The 21,372-nt window shown below is 42.9% G+C and overlaps 2 protein-coding genes across 2 annotated transcripts; one reads left to right on the top strand and one right to left on the bottom strand.

Annotated features, from left to right (window-relative positions):
- Positions 1-2,404: 2,404 nt before the first annotated feature.
- LOC119460911 (threonylcarbamoyl-AMP synthase-like) lies at positions 2,405-6,827 on the bottom strand. The gene is made up of 5 exons (XM_037722037.2): positions 6,607-6,827; positions 6,146-6,338; positions 5,737-5,971; positions 5,514-5,650; positions 2,405-2,567 (listed from the first exon to the last, which is right to left on the bottom strand). Exons 1-5 carry the CDS (start codon positions 6,728-6,730, stop codon positions 2,513-2,515), a joined length of 744 nt encoding a protein of 247 aa, XP_037577965.1. The 5' UTR covers positions 6,731-6,827; the 3' UTR covers positions 2,405-2,512.
- Positions 6,828-7,003: 176 nt separating this feature from the next.
- Positions 7,004-21,139, top strand: LOC119460909 (probable ATP-dependent RNA helicase DDX10). Its single transcript, XM_037722034.1, has 19 exons — positions 7,004-7,228; positions 7,475-7,535; positions 8,036-8,166; positions 8,827-8,985; positions 9,622-9,742; positions 10,583-10,697; positions 10,965-11,061; positions 11,510-11,614; positions 13,111-13,273; positions 13,884-13,968; positions 14,084-14,182; positions 14,480-14,567; positions 15,560-15,648; positions 16,742-17,012; positions 18,272-18,412; positions 19,158-19,322; positions 20,145-20,207; positions 20,351-20,493; positions 20,923-21,139. Exons 1-19 carry the CDS (start codon positions 7,019-7,021, stop codon positions 21,101-21,103), a joined length of 2,487 nt encoding a protein of 828 aa, XP_037577962.1. The 5' UTR covers positions 7,004-7,018; the 3' UTR covers positions 21,104-21,139.
- The last annotated feature ends 233 nt before the right edge of the window (positions 21,140-21,372 follow it).

Raw genomic sequence — 21,372 nt, 5'->3', positions numbered from 1 at the left:
TACACACCGCCGCAACTGCCCTGCTCGCTTATCCCGTTATTTATTGCATATGCGCGCTATTTAAATTCTTTCTTCCTGCCCGCAGAGGTTGCGTCAGCGGTCATATCAGTAGCGCACTCAGGATCTCTGCCAGATGAGGGAGGGGGGGGGGGGGGGGCAAGTACTTCGCATAATGTGCAATTTCCTTGCTTTGACCCAGTGGCGCACCGAGAGAGAGAGAGAGAGAGAGAGAGAGAGAGAGAGGGGAGGGGCGGGGGCGTCGGTGCGCCACTGGGTTAATGTTGCTGCCTTTCCTCTAAAGATGTTGCCTAAGTGGCTTATCGAACTTGCTGTTCGTTCACCACTTGCACACTGGTACGTCGCTGCACCGTTAAGCACTTTCGCTCGTGTGGTTTGTCCGCTTTCCATGACAACCGGAAGATTGACCTGTCGCTTCATTCTAGCCACCATCGCATACGTACCTTTATGTAAATAACTGTTTTTTATTTTAAGGCTACCGCGATGCCGTTAACGCCCAGCGACTCTGACCTGCATCACTTGGCTGAAATGTTTAGACGACACACCGTCCGCGACGGCAACAGTTCGCGCGCAGACGTACTACATGTATCAACGTGGCCTAATATACACATCCTGTCTCGAGTACGTCAACGTACGTGATGCGCGGGCGCCAAATACACTCGAGTTCTCCTGCCTTCTATCTTCAGCGAGCGGCGTGCAAATGCATTTCTTACGTTCACTAATCTTGTTGTTCTCGTCTTTGCCATTGTTCGAGACGCAAGAGGGGTGTATAATACCCCCCCCTCTGGTTCGCTATCGTACACTGCCTGGTTCGATAATCGATTCGGCTGCCTTTAGCGGGGGGCGACGTCTGCCCTAGGACGATAGCTAGGTGCCGACTGGCACGTAAGTTTGCAGGCAGTGCTCGCAACTTCCTCGGTCTCGTGTATATACGGAGGATCTCGCGATAAGCGGGGTCGAATCGGATAACTGCTGTCGCGTACTTAGATCACGCAATTTCCTCTGTAACGATGTCGAGTTAATCCGGCGTGTTTTTATATATACGTGCATTACTTGAGTGCTAGACGACTCGGAAGTCTATATGTCGCCTCGTATGATTCACAAGACACCCCCTTCCTGGGGGGGGGGGGGGGGGGGTTAGAGGGGGTGAAAGCGATGAACCTCTCCGATAGTTTGGAACAGTATATGAAGCTAGGTGATTTTGATGCAGGACCGTGCAGCGGTAGGACTGCGCGAAGGTGAAGATTTCGGTACTCTCTCGAGTCCAATCTTAGCGCTTCCTATCTAAACATGCAGATACTTCTCAGTGCATTATGAATAAGTGACCTTCCAAGGCAGAATCTGAACCTCGCTGTAGGTTTGTACCGGCCAGCTCAGCGCCGACGAACAAGAATTGGCACGCTCCGGAAACGAGAGCGGTGACCAGCACGCTTCTGCAGCAAACTGTACGTACGACGAACTTGCAAGCTTCCTTAATAACCTTAATAGCTTTATCTTGCTCATTTATCCCGTGTACCCGACACCCGGTGCAGAGGCAAAGTCACGTCGCAAACCTGTTATCTCTCTAGTTATCCTGTGCGTCTTTAAAATAGCATGCAAAGCCACGTATAGTGACAAAGGCTCTCGACGATAAAAACGACGAGGCCACGTGGACATCTCGACGTTGTCTCGCCCAGAGGGCCGACTTCGTCCTCTCTAAAATCGTAATATTCGCAGTTGAACAAGCGGGGCTATGCACGAGGTGTTTCTGCGACGATTGTCTCGAATTATTGCTGTATCTTATATCACATAGTCGTCATTATACTGCTTCACTGCAATTGCGCACGTGCGGTAGACCTTCGGACATGCGCATAGGTAACTGCAGGAACGGCAACACGGGATGCGAGATGTACGGATGACCTTTGCTTGCTTAAACTTCCAGTCGCCGCGGTCAGCGGAAGTTTTTGCGTTGCTCACCAATACTCTCTTTGGTTAACCAAAGTTATTAACCTTAGCGCACACACTGAAACTGCGGAAGTGAAGTCGGCCAGACCTCGAGAGTCTCCTAAATATAGTACAGCTCTCTGATAACAGCGCCAGTTTTCAGATATAGTCGTCCACAAGACCAGCAGGTGCTATTCTCGTGATTATACTTTGTGGATATGGTTCGAGCACTGGCAGCAGCTTCAGAGCTTGAGATAGCGCGCGACTTAACTGCATGCGCGGCCACGCCAAGTGCAATACCACGCACGTTGTTTTTCGCGAGTGGCGATGCTTGATCGGTGCCTTTTGGTCACAGCAGAGGGCCCGCGTGCACTACACAACAGTGAACGTCTCTGTATACCTTTTTGCTGATTTTCGTTTCCTCAAGAACAGTAAACGAGATAACGGCAACTGACAGCGACAATACTGAAATGACAAACAGCTTTATTTTGAGATGTCTTATGTACAGGTTATGAGGAACACTTGCGCATCCATGACCAGATGAATCGACAGTTGAAGCATACTACAGGAGCTACACTTCTTTCAGGTGAGACTCCTGCAGTAGCCTTCTGCACAGATGTGGCACACTGCAAAGAAAATAAATGATAGTTCGTAAAACTAACGGCATGCACGAAAACACCATGTAAGCATCTTTGGCATAATTTTGAGGTTTTCAATGTACTCTCGGACGTGTTGCACCTCTGATGCGAGTGCTATATATATATATACACTTTAATAAACTATTTCGGATGTTTTAAGGGTTTCTATATGTTGCATAGTGAACAGGCGCAACGTGCACGCATTCTCAGTATGTGCCGAATAACGCCAGACTGAGTACTGCGGGAAGCATACAATGAAAAAAAAAAAAAAGCGCAATGATGCCAACGACATTGTTTTCCACCGCTTGAAGTGGCGCCAGCTGGCAGTTTCGTGACGGCTCAGTCCTCCTAGAGCCGATCGGTCGCCGAAGTTTGTTCAACAAAACCTCTAAGCAAGGCATACATTTTTCGGCGACTTCCCTGTAGTACCAGTAAAGTATATAAACTATAAAAATTGCAAATTTTCCTTGGTTGGCGGAGTTGCCAACCAAAGCCGCGTTCTTGAAGAAAGCAACGCGCCTTCTACAAGAACACCTTCGGCAAGCGCACGCTCGCAGTGCCTACTATTTTCTTTGAGGAGAAAGGCACGTCTGCATGTTGAGCATGTTTTGAACCAGTCGCATTAAGAGGAAAGATTTAGTTCGGAGCCAACTCCGATGTTCCAATTCAAGTACTCGCGATACCCAGAAATGTTCTCGTTAGACACAGTGTAGGAAGCAGAACTTTGATTTATGGCCTCGTATTTTTATTGCGGCACCAGGACAGTTCAGGCGAATTTTCACCGTCGCCGTAACGCTCCGTATAAAGTCCAAGTGCGATAAGGTCGCGCTCCGCATGCTGCGGGTGCGAGGGAAATCGGGAAGGATGGTGGCTCAATTGATGCGCGTCGTCATCCCGCGCGTCCATTGTTGGAGGTCACATGATCAAGCATGCGCAACGGGAGAGGGGAGTTGAGCGCGCGCTAGGGGGGGAATGTCAAATGAGCGCGCGTCTCCTCCTATAGCTCGGCCGTGGTTGCGCATGGCTGTCCGCGCGCCCTATCTTGGAGGTAATCTGCAAAGGCTGCAAAGTTATGAGCGAGCAGACATGGCTGGTCGCTTTATGTGCGCTGTCTTCCCGCGCCTGGTGTTGGAGGTCGCGTAATCTCAAGTTTCGGAGACGCGATGGAGCGTTCGCTCCCCTAGGCCGGCGCTCTTATCAAGGCAGCGTAGTGACATCGAGTGTTCGCAGTCATCGAGTCATATCTGTTCATGTTTGTTTGTGCGCACGTGACACCATGCTTGGTAATTTAATTATTACGCGAATGTTTACTGCAATTTATACGGCCGATATAACTACCAAGCTTCGCGTAGTCGTTTAACTGCTATCAAAGTTTCCCCTTTCACGCGAAACTGCACCTTTTCTTACAAAAACTGCCGAGAATCGGTAAGTTTAAAAACATTGAAGCACGAAGATTACAAGTCCACAACTGTGCACCAAAAATCTTTATCTCAGTTTTGCAAACGGCATTTCTGAAAGCATTTGAAGCAGACAAATGTGATATCTCAATTTACAGCTTACGTGAAATTGTCAAAGTGTTTACAATGATTTGGCAAAAGCCCTACTCGCAAATTAGTTACACATTTCAGTGCACTGTAGAACATGAAATTTGTTCGCTCTTTTAGACGTTTCAATTGGTGCAGTTTACAAAATGATGGTACTGTTTTTTGAGCTGTAGACTTGATGTTCAAGTTACCTTCTCTGAAAAAAAAAAATGGCAATAGCTAACATTTGCGGGAAGCAAACAACTATTACGAGAGCTTGTTGCGACCGGAAATGAACAATTTCTTTAGAGCGCAGCTCTTGGGCGCCCCTTCCTGGTTTTGAGCGTCGGCGTCCCTCGGCGTAACTGCTCGTGCCACTGCGCGTGCGTTGTTCTTCCACAGCTGGCTCCGATGCCGCTCGTCATGCCAGAGTTCTCACACTGCCCCTCCCTCTGCGAAGGCGCTGACCGCACGGGTCCACTGCAGTCGGTGCGGTGATTTCGGCCAAATAATTTTTTGCCTCACTACATCGCGGAATGAAAACACGTATATAGCTGCGCTCAAAATTCGCATTCGTTTTTCGTAATCGTCGACAACTTTTTTTTTTTTTTTCCAATTTTTAGTCACCTGCACGCAGTCGCTTCAAGGCACTGAAACATGGCAACTACTACTGCCCACCGATTTTACGAAGTGTACATTCTTGCATTTTACTGTTTACCTTAGGCCAATTATGTGGCGTGCCAACAGTTGTTCTCAAGCTAGTGATATTACAATGAAATTAGTGAAACAGCGATATTATATTCTTAATACACTTTTTGCATATTTCACTGCTTAAAGCTTGTTCTCTATTTCGAATTCAGACTTTGCCAGCCTCACACCTTATGAGGCACAAATTGTGTCACGATGCATCGCAACCAACATTACGCCATTACTATGTTCTATTTGGTGTAAGCTTTTAAAAATGTAAACAAACTAATTTGTCAAATTTAAGCGAGATGCACGATGATGTGCTGCCCGAGGCAATGCACACCACAATTTCAATAACATATGCGAGCAGGAAGTCAGTGAGAAGTGAAGGGCATAAAGAGTGTCAAAAAAAGGAAGCGGTGCTGATTTATGCTTCCTGCATAACCTGTCCTTTGCGCTGCTGAAGTCATGAACCAACCAGTCCAAATAGTATTTTGGTATAACAGATGGCTTGCTAAATGTGCATGTGTGCTTGCAAATAAAGTATAAAGAAATACAGAGGGCAGAACGATACACATCAGTATAACACAGCATGGCTGATGGCACATATTATGCTACCCCAAAACGGTCCTATGATCATTAAGCAAAGATAGATGCAAAAATTTTATTACAATTCTGGCAGAGGAGCTTAATGCTTCCTGAAAATGTGTTGTGTTAAGCTTACCAGCCCTCTCGAAGAATCCTGAAGCAGCCTGGCAACGAGAAGTCAATAACTGTAGACCCTTCCCTGTGGAAACCAGACACGGACAAGTCACCTCCATCGAACACAGCATCCAGGAATGGCCAGAGACTCTGGAATTCCTGTGGGCAGGTCAAGAGGATGCATATGTATGAAAGTTCCAAACTTTGACAAACTACAATGACAAAACAGCTAGTCGGTTCTTCACCTGTATGGTAAGAGTGCTCATCTCTGAGCTCACATTGGCACTTGTTAGTGCCAGTGGTCCACCACAGAGCTTTGTAGTCTGCCTGATGAAATTGCTGTCTGGAACTCGGACGCCGACGAGGTTTGTGAATGGATTCAGAGCAGGATTCAGGCGTGGCGTCCGGCAGAACACTGCTGTTACTGGTCCCGGGAAAAGCTGGCGCAGTAGGTGCTCAGGGATGGAAACTTCAGCCCACCTGGAACAGGCATGACGCAGTAAGTTCGTACATATCTAGACGCTTAAGCGAAAGCCCTTGAAGGCATACTGTGCAACATCACGCGCAGTACAATAAGCAAGCGTACTCCACGCTAAACATAAAGTGAAGCAGTGACATTATGATTCTTTTCGCCGCAACAGCACAGCCACTTACTGCGATATATCAGCAACGTCGTGCACGCAGATTGCGACAGGTTTTCCGGCATCTCTTCTTTTCAACTGGAATAGCCGCGCAACAGATTCTGAATGTTGCGCGAGTGCCGCAACGCCATAGATCGTGTCTGTGGGCACTGCGATCACTCCACCCGCCTTCAATATAGATGCTGCTTCTTTGGCTGCGTCAAGTCCTAGGAAAACAAAGACAAAAACCAAACAGTTGCTGGCCAGGTAGTATCGCGCACGTGGGATCTAGTCGCCCTCTAGCCCTGTGCCACCGGCACGGTGCTACACAAGCTAAGCTGCAAACAACGCCGAACATGTAGTTACTCCAGCGCGTATAGGTACAGAGGAAATGTAAAGACTCATCACGTACACAGACGCTGAGTACAGCTCCATCGGTCGCTGAGCGACTGACGTTATTGCATCAGCTGCGAGTGCAGTATGAATGGCACGTACCATGGTTTAGAGGAGACGTGACTGGGATAACCTTGGGAGTGCTGGACATTGTATCGCGTTCGTGTTTCCTGACTATAGCGGAACACAATCCTTGGAAGCGTGTCTTTGTTACATTGACGCGCATAATTCAGTTACAGGGGAAACTAAACGCCACATCACACGACCGCAGCGTCGAAAACGAAAATTCTGGGCAGCGCCATGTTTAAAAACTAGGTTGTGGTAAAAGGCGAAGCAATATAAATATTTTGAGCACATAATTTACAAACAAAAACTTTATTTATAAACAAAAACTTTTTTATTTAAGTTCTTGTTGAATAAAAAATTGAAAATAACGTCTAGCTTAATGTTTTATTTAAAACTGTTGGCTTGCGGTTCTTGGTCACTTACGCTTCTGGTTTTGCCTAATCTCAATATGGCAGCGGCCACACGCGAAAACATGGAAGGTATGGAAGGCAAGCAGCATTCAGATAAACGAGTGTTTACCAAAAGAAAATGGAACAAGCCGTCAAAGAATTTCAGCCGACGGGGAGAAAGGGAGTCAATGAAAGTTTACAGAAAGAGACAGACAAAAGGTCTGACGGAGACAGAAGAAATCGAGAGGCTGCGAGCTCTTTACGAAGACGTAAGTACGCTGCCAGCGCCTAATTTTGACAACAATATAAGTTCGAGTGCGTACGGTACAGTAAAATACAGCACGCTGATCTCGCACATTTCGGCTAAGGAGAATGCGTGTCGAAAATTAGTTCCCCTCACTTTCTTGTAAATCTCGGCGACGGTACAAATACTTTAGCGCGAGACTGAGCGCACTGACAAGCATTTGATCAGCACCGTGTTACTCGATTAAGATCTGTCTTTCTTTTTCGTTTAGTTCGACTCCAAGACCGTCGAAACCTTCAAGGACTTTCCGCTCTCGACGAAGACGCAACTTGGTGAGTTGATCTGCCACGTCCCTCATTCCGTCGGCGAGCAGCGATCTGGCGATGCTTTGACAATTGGGAGTATTTGACGATTGTGTGTATTGGACATGACCAAATCACAGCATGAAACTCCATGCTGTCTCGCTGATTACATGTCTCAGCGCATGTACTGCTTGCACGCATGTACTGCTTTCCACAACAACCTTGTTTGTGTTTGCCATGCGTGGTACGGTACGCAAGCCTCAATGCTGACGTTTGTCTTTTCGCATCATTTTTGCGCCACTTTTTTTTTTTTTTTAGTTTCAACACAGTGCAAAAAATTAAGGTTATTCGCAAAACAGCTTCACACTTCCTTATTCGTTTAGCTTAAATACTCCTTGGAAAAAAAAAAATTGTTTACATGTAAGCAGCAAATTCAATTTAGAGTCGACACACTACAGCATCCAGTTTGCAAGGTTTAGAGGTGTACTTGTTTGTGAATTGCGTTAACTTTAATAAGACATTTTCTACAGGGCTTCAAGAGGCTGGCTATGTAACACCAACTGAAATTCAGCGAGAGGCCATTGGACTTGCATTGAGAGGTCTTGACATCCTTGGAGCTGCTAAGACTGGCTCTGGGAAGACACTTGCATTTCTAATACCGGTAAGAAATGACTTCATTAGAAACACTAAAGCATTGTTTACCTTGTTCTACACATGTTTTTATAAGCCATCGACATTCACTTTCTGACAAACTGGCAGCTGTTTAGAAATATGGATATTGTAATGGGAATACTTCAATCATGCCCAACATGTGTTATGGAAGAATAAGAAAAAAAAATTTTTTTTTTTTTTTTTTTGTTTATGCTGCGGAGGTCGCTTGATATTTTCAGAGTTGTCTTCTGCACATGCTATGTTGCAGAGGCATTAGAATTATGAAAAACTGTTGGTTCTTATCAATCAACCAGTCAATTGTGCCAAATAGAGCACGAACAGGCATATAAATGTGAGGCAACAGAAATATAAAGTTGTAGGAGGGGTTCCTGTAGTAAACATACGCCTGCATCGTTCACATGCATGAACTTAAACAGGTCCATTATTAAGGGAATGAACCTAAAGCACATTAATGAACGTGCAGAATGTGAACATGAAGCATGTTCATTCTTGTTTGCCAGATGTGTAGCTATCTAGAACACCTTTGAAGTAGTTATACGATGTTAAAGTCCTAATTTGCTTGTCATTGAAACACAGTTCTGGTTATTGTACAGTTGCGTATCATATTGAAAGCTTCAGGCATTTCTGACTACTGTTTTTCTTCATGTAGGTGCTGGAAAAGCTGTACTGCGAAATGTGGGCACGCACCTATGGCATTGGCGCCCTCATTATAACGCCGACACGGGAGCTGGCTTACCAGATTTTCGAAGTGCTCAAGAAGATTGGTGTGCACCATGACTTCTCAGCTGGCCTTGTAATAGGAGGAAAGGTAAGTGCAATACCGCCTCACGTACATCGCCAGTAATTTTCTTGTTCCTCCGCATGCAAAAACAAAAAAAAGTTGTTAAACCTGGTGCTGAAAATGTGGAGTTTTCTCACAATGGGTGCCTACGGTATATTTTGTGTAACTGAAGGTTGTAGTGTTGCACTTTTCTGCATGGGGCCCATCATGTAGCATGCACAGTCTGCACAGCCAAGCTGTTAGGAAGTGTGTTTCTTTTCTTGCCTCGCATCTCCTGAAAGCTTTTTCAGTTACTAGATGCCCCAGCTTTCCTTCCAATAACTGAAAGTTTCATATCTATTCCACTTGCTTATTCTCAGAAAGGCGGACGTTGCATACATATTGAATTGTCACAACCACTCATCTGCTTGGATGCTGGCATGCCTGGCTGAATGGTGTTTGTTATTTACTACTACAAGGTTAATTGACAGTCCTTACGCAGGAGTGGGCTATAAGTAAATAAGCAAGTTTCTGCAGAATGAATTATTGCAAGGGAAGGCAGGTTTCTACAGCACACTGGCACGCAGAACGGCGCAGAAACCACTTGATGTCCCAGCTAACGGTTTTGCTGCTGCCTCTTATTGAGTAGTGATACACGTGTGTTTCGCGTGCCCCCTTCTCTAGGACTTGAAGTTTGAGAGCAAGCGAATGGACTCGTGCAACATTGTCATTTGCACACCCGGTCGCCTGCTGCAACACATGGATGAGAATCCATTGTTTGATGCCACTCAGCTGCAGATTCTTGGTGAGTGATTTGCAACATTCAATGTGTATGCACAGAACTAACCATTTTGAAGTGTCGGTATAGGCACCCTGTGCTGAAGGTTTCCGCAGTTGATAGCAGTGACAGAACACACAGCCAAGCAAGGGGAGGAAGCAAAACTGGAATGACATTGTTCAGATTTGCGATAACACTGTGGAGCACTTATTGAAAGGCATGAGTGCTCAAGATCGGCAATTATTAACATGTGTTCAGCATGTAAGGTTAATACAAGTGATGAAGCATGGCTGCATCTCTTGGTGTTTACGTAATTTTATTTTCTTCACAGCCCCAGAGGTTGATGACGGCATCATTGGTGTGATAAATGAGTCGCAGCACCCTCTGACCAGTGCAGGGTGCCCATAGTAAACTATGTCCAGGATATACTACTAAACATATTCTTTAATACAATTACAATATAATGACAATCTTGTTCACTGGTGTTTTTCAGAACTGTTGTAATGGCCTGGATAGCTTGCAAGCAGGATGCAAGGATTGTGCATTCTGCTTTGCTTTGCTTTTTGACACTATAAAATATCTCGTTTACTGCTTAAGATGCCAATGGCAATGCTACAATGTGGAAGTTACCAGTAGTACACTTACTCACGTGCTGCAGACAAATGTATTGCGAAAATACATGCAATAGCTGTTCTATATATTTTGGCAGCAACATACTCGCAATTGCCCTTTTGAAAGATTCTGGAATTTGTGTTACATTTTTTCACACCAATGTGTCAGCTGCACATTTTCTTTCCTTTCTTTTTACAGTCAGAATTTACACTTGTGTTTTTAACACTAGCGATTACGTGTTCTAACTTCTTTCAGTACTGGATGAAGCGGATCGCATTCTAGACCTGGGTTTTCAGCAGACGGTCAATGCAATTATTGAAAACATTCCACTTGAACGGCAGACATTGCTTTTCTCTGCAACACAAACCAAGTGAGTGAAAGACTTGTTGCCATTATATTAGCAGGTATTACTCTGTAGATTTAAAGTCTGCTTTGCCATTTTCTTACGGCTTACATAGGGCCAAATACTTTTTATCTTTAAATGTACTGGTGGGCTAGTTGGTTAGTCATGATGGAATATGGCAGCGCACTTCGAAAGAACGACATAACATAGAATTAACAGTGCTCATGGTTGTCCATTCTGTGTTACGTCGATTTTTTAGCTGTATGCTATTCAACAATGAATTTTATTCCTTAGGTCAGTCAAAGACTTGGCAAGGCTGAGTTTGAAGGACCCAGCTTATGTGTCAGTTCATGAGCATGCAAAGTTTACAACACCTGAAGGCCTCAGACAGGTATGTTGGTCAATTTGGTCATTACAAGTGCTATTCCATATTATACTTTTGGCGCTGTTGTTTGGGTGCTTAAGCGAGTTAACCTGTATACTGTACTTTCAAGTAGTACACATTCCTGTGTGAACTTTGGTATTCTGTTCCTTCTTATTTTGGAAATTGTCATGGGCGGCTCTTACAGATCTTTTTAACTCTCTTTAAGCTTGCCTTATGCTAGATGGCTTTTTCTTGTGCATTTGGCAGGCATGTGTATTTTGCAAAATAATGTGAGAAGGAGATGGTAGGTTACAATGTTGAATGTTATACAAGCAGGGCTCACTTTTTTTAGTTTCGGTACTTGTACAAACTTGCATCTATGTTCTTACTTAGATTAAGTACTATTTAGGACTTGCATTCTGTTTAACGGCTGGGTAAAATATCTGATGTCAATCCTATTTTGTCTTTCCTACAGAGCTACGTTGTTTGTGAGCTCCATAACAAGCTGAATCTGCTTTGGTCATTTATACGAAACCACCTCAAGCAGAAGATTCTCGTCTTCCTGTCCAGCTGCAAACAGGTATTTAGTGGTTTGCATTTGTTTGTTTCATTTTTTGCTTTTTATTTTTGCCTGTTGCATCAAATAATAGTTCTAAGCGTTTGTTACTAGACTAGGCTAGTGTAACAAGCAAAAAATGTAATCTTACTCTGCACCCTCTGCACTTACAGCTGACTTGTTCTACATATCTCTTGGTCTATCAGATCACAAAAAAAAGTCATGACAAGCCTTACTCTAATGTGCCAGCAGTAATTTAAGGCAATCCTTGTTTTGTCCTGAGCCAGTTCTCACAGCACGTTTCTCTTCAGTAATGTGTGCAATATTCTTTTGATGCTGGTGAGACAAATTTAATGAATGATTATTCGATTAGTCTAGCTTTAAAGCTTTAGACAGGCTGTGTTCTTTGGGCAGGAATGAAGATTCACCACAGCTAAAGTGATATGTGATTGTGCAGCCACTCCAAAACGGTCTCAAGCCACCGCATCTTTGACCAGAGCTGCTGCTGAGTGCGGTGGTACCCCTACTAAAATCCTGGCATTTTAATGCATGGGCAATGAGAAAAAGATTTTTCTTCAATGTGTAGAGTTCTGAACATCTTAGATTCAATGCAGGCTGCATAGCAATCTCCAGTACTAGCTCTTGTCCTGCACTCAGTTGTGGAATTTGAAGAGTGTTTTGCCTGTGTTTGCCAGGTTTTTGATACTTTTAATACCAGGTGCTCTAGCACAAGCAGGGAAGTATGTATAAATTTTTAAAAATTAGCTTAGCTTGCACTGGAGGTGCAATGCTAAAGAGACAGCGGAGCGGATGGGCACCTATCTAGTCCTGGCTTTTGGGCTAGGCTAAGCACTGCCAAGTCATCCCCAGCACTTTCTGGAATTTATTGATTATTGATCGATTATTGATTAGCTATTGATTGGCTATCGCAAGGTATTGGCCAGGTATTTGAGCTAGGCTGAGCACTACCAAGTCATGCCCAGCATTTTCCAGAACTTATTGATTATTTATCGATTATCAATTAGCTATTGATTGGCTATCGATGACTGACTAAGCTTAAGTAGTCCCAACCATGCTTAGCTAGACTTAGCCAGGCTCAGCTTCGCTAGTTCACCGGGTATGTTCCATTGCTCTTGGACCCTTTCTGCACAGCCGCCAGGATCGGCCCACATTTTTGGATTCAGCAGAGACATTATGTCCGGCTTAAACAGCTCCGCTGTTAAACACAATGAGCTGAGCGTGTGCTATATAACTTTCATGTGTTTGTGCCATTTGGGCCTGATGACTTGCTATGTTTATATGAAGCCCAGTAGGAGATGTTGCCAGGCTACCTGTTATCATTTTCTTGTGTAATAACGTGTTATATCGTTGTGATGCACTGTTTTTATTCTTCACTGTGCTCTGTCAAAGCACAGTGATGGTGAAGAGAGAGAGCAATCTCTCTCATCCCGTTATACAGCGAGCTAAGAACTAACCACTTGCTTATTCTTTTTTTCTTTTCTGCCTTTGTCCCAACTCAGGTCAAGTATGTGTACCGAGCCTTCTGTCGTATGAGACCTGGTATGACCATCCTGGAACTCCATGGCAACATGTTCCAAATGAAACGCATGGCCGTGTATGATGAGTTCTGCCGCAAACAGAGTGCTGTTCTGATCGCTACCGACATTGCAGCACGTGGCCTGGGTAAGAGGTTGCAGGTGTTGAGCCCTGCCTGGCAGTTTTGCGCAGTGGAGGGCTTGTTCTAGTATTCCACCTACCAATTCATCATAGTATTACTTCCTTATTTCTGTCCCTAATATGTAGCTGATGTATCTTTTAGGCCGAGTATATGCAATCTTCAGCTAGACTGAAATGACAGTATCTGACTACAGCTGTCACCAGGCTTGTGTTGATGTAATAATTGTTCGGAAGGGCGAAATAAATTTAGAACTTGAGGCAGTAAGTAAAAGTTATATCGACTTCAATAATCGCAGCAGCTTATTCGCTATTTTAAATGGACTTGATTGGCGGCGCTGACTCACTAATTTTACTAAATGCAGTACACTATTAGGTGCACATTGATTTGTGTTTAGCTAGGTTCATGTGACATGGGTATACCAGAAAATTTAGTGCATATGTGTGTTCTGTACCATTTGCCATGAAGTAGTGCTTACTCTAATTACAGTACTGCACTGTCCAGAATTTCTTGTCGAGTTATTTTCTCTCATTCTTGTAATACTTAGGTTGTAGGAAAATCATTTTGTCTTTTTGCGTACTGTTCAGTCAAGCTAGTTGTTACGTTTACCCTCTTCAGATTTTCCAGCCATCAACTGGGTGGTCCAGTTTGACTGCCCTGAAGATGTCAGCACTTACATTCACAGAGCCGGGAGAACAGCCAGGTCTGTGCTGGTTGATTAACTTCATTAACTCATTGAATGAAGTGCTGATTTTGCTCAGCACAGTTGTTTTGTGGGACCTAAATGTACTTAACATTTTTCGTTGCTGTACCTGTAGGTTCGAGAAAGATGGCGAAGCACTACTGATCTTGCTTCCATCAGAAGAGCCAATGGCAGAGCAACTGACACAGAACAAAATACCAATATCAAAAATACAGTGAGTACGATGAGCATGAATTTCCTAGTGGTATGGTGTTTTGGGGACAAAAGGATTATGTCGTGCACTTTGCTGATGAAAGGCTACTGTAGGCATTCAAAGAAAAGCAGCCTGTCTCAAAAATTGCTCTCTTTGTGACTTTCATCATACTACTTTGTAGATCAGAACTTTTCTGAAGAATTTTCTTGCAGTTACTACCAGGTGCTTGCACTATTTGATCAAAACAAATATTCATAAAGGGATAAAGATAGTTCACTAGAAGACTTTGATGAACTTGTGTGCTGTTCTTCCATTCAGAGTCAATCCCAAGATGTTTGTGAATGTACAGAAAAAGCTGGAATCCATGTGTGCCAGAGATGTTGCACTAAAGGAGTGCGCCCAAAGGGTGAGTACATTTAGATGTACACATTTTTCTTAAGCTTGTGATGCCTTTTCAAGAATAATTTATATTTATGCGAGAGATGTGTGGGGTAATTCCTGCATTGGACTGATGACTTTACAAACCAGAGTATACAATAGATAGAGTGTATGTTTAGGTAGCAATTCGGTAGACAGTCACTTGCTCTGAACTTGGTGTTAGTGCAGTAATGTGCTTATCACTTGCGTTTTTTTTTTTTTTTTTGTTAGTGTTGGCACTAGCATGATGCAGCATAATTTCTTTTTTGTTTATAAAGAGCACATCATTATGAACTCGCAAGGAGGCCACTTATCTTTTCTAAATGTGCTTTGCATCTCGTATGTATTTTGCTAGCTGTGTGTACATTTGGGCTATGAGTCAGAGTCAGGGTATCGTGTACTTTCTGAATATGTTGTGAACATTGTTTGTGTGCAAGCCTGGTTGCTGCTGCTGCTACTGCTAGGACAAAGCATTGTAAATTTCTGATTGTGAATAAATGGGTAACTTTACACTACCACAGACTGTGCAGAAGTAACATTTCCACAACAAGTGGTGTCTCTCTAACTTTGGTCATGACTGCTGTCACAGTGTGTGAGCATAATTTTTCGTTTCATTGTTTACAAATTTTCTGTTGTGAATGCTTTTCTGGTGGACTATCAACTTCAGAACACACTACTTATTGGATGAAATATTTTTCTTTTGTTATATAGTAGCACATTTTCTAGCATGTCCAGGCTTAAATATTTGTGTTCACATTGTGACACGGTAACAGGGTATTAAGGGTGATAATTAAAATCACTCCACTAGCTCACAATGTTTATGCTATTCGACTAATAATATTAAAATATTGGCAGTGTTGTGTTCACTCTCCTCTTGATACCTTTGATACCTGTGTCCCACAAAAATATAATTTTTCTTATCTTCTCCATGTGAGGTTTGTAACTGTCTTGTCTTTTGTTCTCTCTCTCCCTCCTTTACAGTGCTTTACAGCTTACTTGAAAAGTGTATTTCTAATGAAAGACAAGACTGTGTTTGATGTCACCAAGCTTGACCTGGATGCATTTGCAAGGTGAGACTGGAAATTCATGAGGTGGCAAAGTATTAGCAGTTGAAAAGCTTCTAAGAGGCTGACAGAGGGGTGGGAATAGTTTAGTTTTAGTTCCCTGAAAACGACGAGCTGATAGGCTGTCACCATTTATACATGTTATTAAAACTGTTCTTTCCTTGTTTTTTCTCTGTAAACTGTCTTCATACATATTACATGCTTGCAGATCATGTATATAACCTGCTAAACCGAGATACGTAGCTTTGAATGCTTGCAACTTGTCTGATGCCTTACGTGCTTAATTTAATGTTACATCTTCCCAGGCCTCTGTGATATCCTTTTGTTTCATCAGAATACACTGTAGCTGGCATCTTGTTTAATCCATGATGCTGTTTGGTTTAATCCATGGTTCATTTTTGCTTGTGTTCTCTGCTCACTCCTGTTTTCTCAAGTTTTATGTATATTTTGTGCACAATACAAACGTTTTCAAGCTAGTAAATGGTACTGATTAATAAAATTCCAAATGGTAGTATGTACCATGCATTATGGCAATATTCAAATTTTTGTAGTAACAAGGAGCCATAGTCGTCTTGTGCTATTTATTGACAAATTCATTACGCTGCCATAATATCATGACATTCAGGTTTGTAGCTACCATGCCGTAGCATTCCTGTATTTATTCACTGATGTGTGCTCTATGTGAAAAGCAAAGGCAAGATTACGATGCGAGCTTCTCCTAGCATACCATACTCACTTGTGAAATATCACATAGAAGTTGCATTAGCACGGTACCTGTGCGCCTTGCTGATAAAGCTCACCTTTTCTTTTGGCTACACAAATTTTAATTAATGAAATATATAATTTTTTACCACAGCTTACATTTATAGTTGCCATGTGTGTGTAACATACATTATTGCGGAACCTTTTTCGAATCAGCAATCAATTACAATGTCACCATTTGTTTTGTTGCCATCTTCTTCTGGTCCCTCTCTTTTGTGTGTCAGTTTTGTGCATTGCATCTGGAAATACCATCTGGCCCGGCAGCCCACACTGCTGAACTATTACTAACAGTCTGTTTAATTTGCTGAGCTGTGTATCTCTGGTTTACATGTTTCAGGTCCTTAGGTTTGGCCATGGCACCCCGAGTACGCTTTCTTCAGAAGCACATGAAAGAACTTGAGGCAAAGGAAGCCAAGCAAAAGAAAATTATGGAAGAAAAAGCAGCAAAGGCAAAGAACACAAACACCATTCAGGCAGGACAAGATGCCCCCACAAAGCCTGTCTCGCCCATTAAAGGCCCCGACACTGAGCCATTCCAGTTTGACATGACAGATGAAAGTGAAGATGACATCTTCACAGTCAAGAGGAGAGTGACATACAAATCTGATGTAAGCAACGGGAATCATGGTGCGCTTGGTTACTTAACTTTGATATTTTTGGAACCAGACTGAAGGATTGTTTACTGGCTGCATACGTATAATTAAAATCCACTCCACAAGCTCACAATGTTTATGCTATTCGACTAATAATATTAAAATATCAGCAGTGTCGTGTTCACTGCAGCTGGAAATCTCTGTACAGGAAACATAAGGGTGGAAAAGTGGAAAAGAGCAGTTAAATGGGAGTGCCCTTTCTTCCATTTGTCCGTTTGTAATGATTTTAATAATTACCAACTAGCCTGGCAGTTAGCCCTTATCTGTACCACAGGAATAGGAGTAATTGTTCAATTATTTTGTTAGTGAATTTGAGCACATGTAATTAGTTTTTACTATTCTTTGTATGAATTGTGAAGAGTGGCAGTGAATTCGTAATGTGGTGCTTGTATTAGCGTAAAATGTAAAGGCGGGATTTACTTTTTCATTTCTTTGATTCCTTGCAAGCAGCCTTGTATAGTGCTGCCTGCAGAGAGTGTGTGTGTGTCTCGTGCCACATGGTTAATGGCATCTTTGCTTTACTTAAACATGCAAGAACATCTGTTACAAACTGCACTGAAAGGTTAGCTCCTTCAGCATGGGACCCTTTTATTGCTGATTCAGCATTCTTGCCCTGCAGTGGGTTGCTGTGATAGTGGAGGAAGATTAATAAGCTAGGAGTGCTCCTCATTTTACATATGTACTTACTTGTGATTACAGAGAGGTTTGTGGTTTTTCATTGGGTACTGACTGTGTCACAGATCAAGAAAAACTATAGGTTCTCTTATCTATGAAATTCTTTACATTGGAAGACATTGACAAGTCTTCTATCATTCCAGGGAGATTTCACTTGTTGCTTGAATCCTTGCCACATCATAATTGTTATAAAGCTGCTATGACATTGTGCTGCTGAGCACAATATAGTTCTGCTTCCCATTCGTATTGCTCCTGTCCTTATAAAGAAAATAGAAAAAGAGAGAAAAGGAAGCTCATATGCTAAGGTTTTGATGCTCTCTGAGGGAACTGTAGGCGGTCAAAAACATTCTGGACCTTTCCTCCACAATCTTCCTCATAGGTCAGCCTTAACTTTCAATTTATTGTTTGATGTGTAAGCACCAAATAACAGACACAAAGAGGAAAAAGCTGACTGACAGTAAGCAGCACATGAGCACCAATTCTGGTGCAATCACTCACAAGTTTTAAATACTTGTTTTCTTTTTTTCTTTTTTTTGCAGGATGAGGATGTGGCTGCTGTGGTATATGAGGAGGACACAAAGAAGAAGAAGAAGGTTATAACCAAGGTTGCTCTGGCCAAGAAAGTGCTCAAGAAGAAAGTGGTGCCTAACACAAAAGTAATATTTGATGATGAAGGCGAGGTAAGAATCCTGACGGCTTTTCCTGACACTTTTTCTGTGGGGCCAGTGTTGCAATCTTCCAAGTAAAGCCATCTGCTTGTAGACAGTGTGAACACCTTCAGTAATGCTACAAACGTCCAAGCGTTCCTGAATCTTCTAAATTACGTTAGTTTTCTAAAACTTGAATCTCCTTCATTTTCATGATCATGATGACCAGAGTTGGGGAAATGTGCCTCGAATGATAAATGAACCACTCTATTTTCATGAATATAGCACGAGATTTTCTTTGTTAAATTACTAGCTCAAGAAAGCACTTTGTGTTCTACTGGAAACCAAGCTTCGAACTTAACGACGGATAACGGCGCTCCGGTTAATAAGAGTCTTGCTCAGCCACCACATGTCTGAACTATGAAGGAAAGCCAACTTTTCAATGTCGTTCATAGAACACGGAGGTGTACACACAGGAGGGGTGTCTGCGCCTGCTAGGAAGCGAATGCTGGTGGAATGCCTACCTGTGCGACATGTATGTGCGAATGCAGCCCTGCCCACTGCACACGCTTCTGGGCCCATTAGTCATCATGATCCTTTTGGAACATTATAGTGCTGCATTACTTAACTGTGCAGCTCTCCTTGCTTTGCATTTTGTTGCAATGATTCTCTCTACATTACGCTTGTACCTGTTTTGCAGTGCTGCATTGATACAATATTTCATTCATTATGCAAGGTTTGTGATCTTGGTTACCTAAAATATTGTGAACATCCACAGGCTGTTGAAGGCATCAATGTCCAGAAGGCGGAAGTGGTCAAGAAATTGCTTGAGGAAGAAAAAGCACCTTGTGGTATCGACCTAGAGATCTCCAAGAAGATTCTTGAGGAAGAGGACAAATTTGACAAGGAGCGCTACCGAGAACGAATCAAAACAATGCACAGGGTATGGCTTCAGGGGTCACTGTAGCTTTGATGCAGTACCCCCATCCCATGGGCTTTCTTTATTTCGAACTATGTTTAATTTGAAAAGAAATTTCAAGTCCCTTCGAGTTTGAATCAGTGAGATTCAACTGTACTATGTGTGTCCTCGAGCCAGCTGTGGCTGCCGCATGATTTAGATCTGCCCGAGATTTGTGCAACTCTTTACTGGGAGTTCAAAGAGAAGGAAAGTGCAGATTTGGATGGCAGAGAACTAGGTAATGTGATGAAATTAGGAAGTTTGCAGGCATAAGATGGGGTCAGCTGGTTCAAGACGAGGATAATTAGCGATCGCTGGGAGTGGGCCTTCGTCCTGCACAGGACACAAATAGGCTGTTGCTGGTGATGATTACTGGGAGTGCCATAAGTGAGCATAAGTTAAGGAATGAGACTCCCGGTGTGTGAAACCTTTGGCAACTGCACTGCAGGTCACAGAGTAGTATGAATTGGATTACTACGTTTGTTAAATTGGAAATCTTAGCCAAAAAAAGGACAGGCGAGATGTAGGAGCTCAATTCAAATGCATTAGTCCTTGGCTCCAGATGAATGCAATTCTTGCTTATGTGGTTACTTCTGCCTGATCACTTCTTTTCTCCTAGTCATTGTTGGCAATTCGTAAGATGCAAAGGATCTCTGTTAAGGCCATCCTTGTTTACACTTAACATATCACTTTTATGGAACTCTCTCTTACAGCACTAGTTGATCACCAGTATCAAAGGCAGTTTTGTTGTAATTCTTGACTCTCTTTAGCTGCTTATCACCCTTACCTTTTTTTTTTTCGTTTCAGATGAAGCGACTGAAGATGCGACAAGAGCGCAAAGAGCAGAGCGGCGAGGCAGGGGCAGAATTGGTATGTGCCACTTTGTCTCTTCTTAAACACTGCAATGACTGCCAATTAAAAAATATATTTGTGTGTGTTTGTTGCATGCATGTACACCATATTGTAGAGTGTTAGGAAAGCCAAGCTACAAGGGTACTCTTTGCTCCTAACAGGATGCTGGCAGTGGAAGTGAACACGATGAAGAGCACAGTGGAGGAGAAGAGGGTGAAGACGAGCACGAAGAAGCGTCTGATGCCACAAATGCAGAGGACAATGAAGGCACAGAACCTAGCTCTGAAGATGATTTGCCACAAAGGTTTGTGCACTGTTTCTTCATCGTATCTCTGTCCTCCGTATACGTGTTGCACAATGCATTGTTTTTACTTTCCTTGGTCTTGTTTTATTTTGCGCCTGCAACAAAGTTTACCATGACATGTGTTCAAAATGAGGTATGGCAACCTTTTCTGTGAATGGTGAGGCACTCATTGATGTAATCATTCTGTTGGATCAACATCCTTATTGCTGTGTTGCATGAACGACAATCATGTGTTAAAGATATAGGTGGTAGGGAGCGGTGATACTGTCTTTCTTTTAAGTTCCAAGTATGTTTTGTTCACTGGTATTTCCTAGAAATTTACTTTAAATCTAATTTGTTTGGGTCTGCTCAATCTATACCTCCCTCTTTCATACTGCTGGCACCCTCTTGTGTCGAGTTATGATATTAACTTTATATTTTCACTTTTAGAGGAAAACGGAAGGCCAGCCAAGACGCTAAGAAGTTAGCACCTCAGAAGAAACTAGCAAGGAGACGGTCACAGTATGCAAACAGTGACAGTGAAGAGGACGATGACCTTGGTCCCATGGATACTGGTCTTGACTTGGAAGGGGATGAAGCATTGGCTCTGCATATGTTGTCTAACCGGTAATTTATGAATCTAAATAAATATTATTTCTAAGGTTTACACTGTAGTCCATGTATGAAACAAGACTGGCATCACTAAACACAACTTTTCCTATTCACACTGATAAGGCATGCACCTTGTCTGATACCGACTTGCCCATTAGAAGAGGCACATTTAGGCTGAAGCAATGCTTTCTTTTCAACAAAACAACTGCATGAAATCATATAGTTCAAACACTCACTTAATGTTTATTGCCTTGTGTGATTCCTATTTATAAAAGTAATCGCCTATGC

This window comes from Dermacentor silvarum, chromosome 8, assembly GCF_013339745.2.
Source record: "Dermacentor silvarum isolate Dsil-2018 chromosome 8, BIME_Dsil_1.4, whole genome shotgun sequence".
Classification (NCBI taxonomy): Eukaryota; Metazoa; Arthropoda; class Arachnida; order Ixodida; family Ixodidae; genus Dermacentor; species Dermacentor silvarum.
This window is presented reverse-complemented; position numbering and strand designations above follow the sequence as displayed.